The following is a 2,576-nucleotide window of genomic DNA, read 5'->3' on the forward strand; positions in this document are numbered from 1 at the left end:
GTACTCTTAGGATTAAATGTAGAGTTTTTTTAATTTTCTTGAAGTAATCCCAAAAAAAATTTATTTAATTGTTATGTTTTATTTTTTTTTTGATGAAAATGGAATATATTGAACCACAACAAAATAATTACAAAACAAGCTCACAAGGAACACCAACAGATAGAACCATTACAACTAGTCAATCATCTCTACAACAGCCTGATCTTTTTTCAAAAACTTTTTCTTAGAAAGACTTAAAACTCTAGCTTTCAAACAAGATTTGATCAAGTGATCAACACTAGCTACTGTCATAGCAGTAAATCTAAATATACAAGAGTTACGATTACGCCAAATCACATAGACTGAAGCTGCCAGAGTTGCTGCTGCAATTTTTTGCTTAAGACCTTTCAGTCTCCCAACAATCCAAGAGGACCAGTCATCATACTTAGTCGACCAAATGTCTTCTCCCAGCCAAGAAGCTACCCTTAATCTAACTTGTTGAGAATAGATACAATAAAAAAACAGATGAGCATGTGTCTCCAGCTCCAGCTCATAGACCGGACACAATAAGGAATCAAGATTAATATGGCAATGAATAAGTTTATCTCGAGTGAGTAGGTGATCAAGTATAGCTTGCCATAATATAAACCTGTGTTTGGGAATAGCAAGATTACACCAGACTACATTTGCAAAGTGAACCCTCTCCTTATTCAGCAACTTATAATAGAGTAAACTCAGATTAAGCTTCCGGTTCTTAACCACAGCCTCCAAATCACCCAAAGAAAGGATAGATTTCATACTAACTAACTTTCTCCAGTACCAGCTCACATCAGTCTTGGTATTATGCTCCCAAAAATTCTACCCTTTGAGGTAAAGAGCATCCACCCATTTCACCCAGAGAATATCTTGCTTAGAGGAGAGAGCCCAAATATACTTGGCTAACAACACTTTATTCCATTTGGACCCTTCCTTAAACCCAATTCCTCCCAAGCTCTTTGGCAAACAGATCTGGTCCCAAGCAGTGAGGTGCAATTTACTTCTGTTGCTATTGATGTCATTAGACCCCCATAAAAACTTTCTGCAAAGTTGATCAATCTCACAAATGACACTCTTGGGAAGGAGAAATATGCTCATCCAGAATGATCTTATTCCCATTAACACTAAATGGATAAGTTGAGCTCGATTTGCGTAAGAAAGATGACGGTTAGACCATGAGTGAAGCCGAAGGTGAATTTTTTTAATGATTAATGCACAGTCTCCAGCCTTCCATTTAGTAGGGCGGAGAGGGATCCCAAGATATCTTAATGGAAATGAACCTTCAATAAATTGAAGCCTAGCCAAAATACTCCTCGAATCCTCCTCTGTCATACCCCCAAAATAAACTTGAGATTTAGCCATATTGGCTGATAAACCAGATGCTAGACTAAAGGAAGCGAAGCACTCTTGGATAACTTGAATCGAACTAGGAGATCCCTTACAAAACAGCACCAAGTCATCTACAAAGCAGAAGCTAACAAGCTTCAGTTTTTTACAGTTATGATGGAATCTGAATTCCTTTCTCTGAGAAGCTTGAATAACTAGACGAGTAAGGTATTACATGACAAGCACAAACAACAAGGGAGAGATAGGGTCCCCTTGCCTTAAACCTTTTCTACCAAGAAAACTCCCTTGTAATCTACCATTCATCAAAATAGAGTAAGAGGTGCCCTTCAAACAGATCATAATCCAGTGAATAAACCGGCTGGGAAAACAGTAGGCTCTCAAAATGTCCTCCAAAAATTGCCAATCTATGGTATCATACGCTTTGCTAAGATCAATCTTCATCACACACCTAGGGGAGATATTTTTCCTCTTGTAGCCTTTAATAATATCCTGGAAGATGAGAATATTGTGAGCCAACAATCTATCTTTGACAAAAGCTCCTTGATTTTGATTAATTAACAGAGGAAGAACCTTAGCAGCCTAACACAGAGCATTTTTGAAATACACTTGTAAAGTGTATTACAACACGCAATAGGTCTATACTCTACAACCTTAGTTGGAGTCTCAACTTTATGAATAAGCGAGAGGGTTGTATTATTTATCGCAGCTGGAAGCACACAATGATAAAAAAACCCCAAGATTCAACAGAAATTTCCTCTCCTAAGTCTTTCCACATAACTTTAAAAAAACTCGAACCATATCCATCGGGACTCGGGCTTTTAATAGAGTTAATACTAAACATAGCAACTTCCACATCCTTCTTGGTGAAAGGTTTCAGCAAGCTCAATTGCTAATCCAAAGACAAAATACCTCCATGAATAAAACACTCTTTCTGAATAGGAGCAGAGGCTGAACTATGACTGCCCATGATGCTATGAAAATGATTCAAAAAATGAGACACTACATCCTCAAATTTATCATTCATCTGACCAGAATCATCTATAAAAGAGGTGATACGGTTAGTAGACTTCCTCTATTTCAAACAAGCATGAAATAGGCTGTGTTTTCATCACCAAACCTAAGCCAGTTAATTTTGCTTCTTTGTCTAAGATAGCTTTCATAGAATCTAGATTGGCCAGTAAAAACCTCAAAAGCAGTCTTTTCCGCCCTTTGAA

The 2,576-nt window shown here is 37.4% G+C and overlaps 1 protein-coding gene across 1 annotated transcript; it reads right to left on the bottom strand.

The window, feature by feature from the left end:
* Positions 1-837: 837 nt before the first annotated feature.
* On the bottom strand, positions 838-2,329 carry LOC133806189 (uncharacterized). Its single transcript, XM_062244311.1, has 2 exons — positions 2,272-2,329; positions 838-1,556 (listed from the first exon to the last, which is right to left on the bottom strand). Exons 1-2 carry the CDS (start codon positions 2,327-2,329, stop codon positions 838-840), a joined length of 777 nt encoding a protein of 258 aa, XP_062100295.1.
* Between the last annotated feature and the right edge of the window lie 247 nt (positions 2,330-2,576).

Source organism: Humulus lupulus, chromosome X, assembly GCF_963169125.1.
Source record: "Humulus lupulus chromosome X, drHumLupu1.1, whole genome shotgun sequence".
Taxonomy (NCBI): Eukaryota; Viridiplantae; Streptophyta; class Magnoliopsida; order Rosales; family Cannabaceae; genus Humulus; species Humulus lupulus.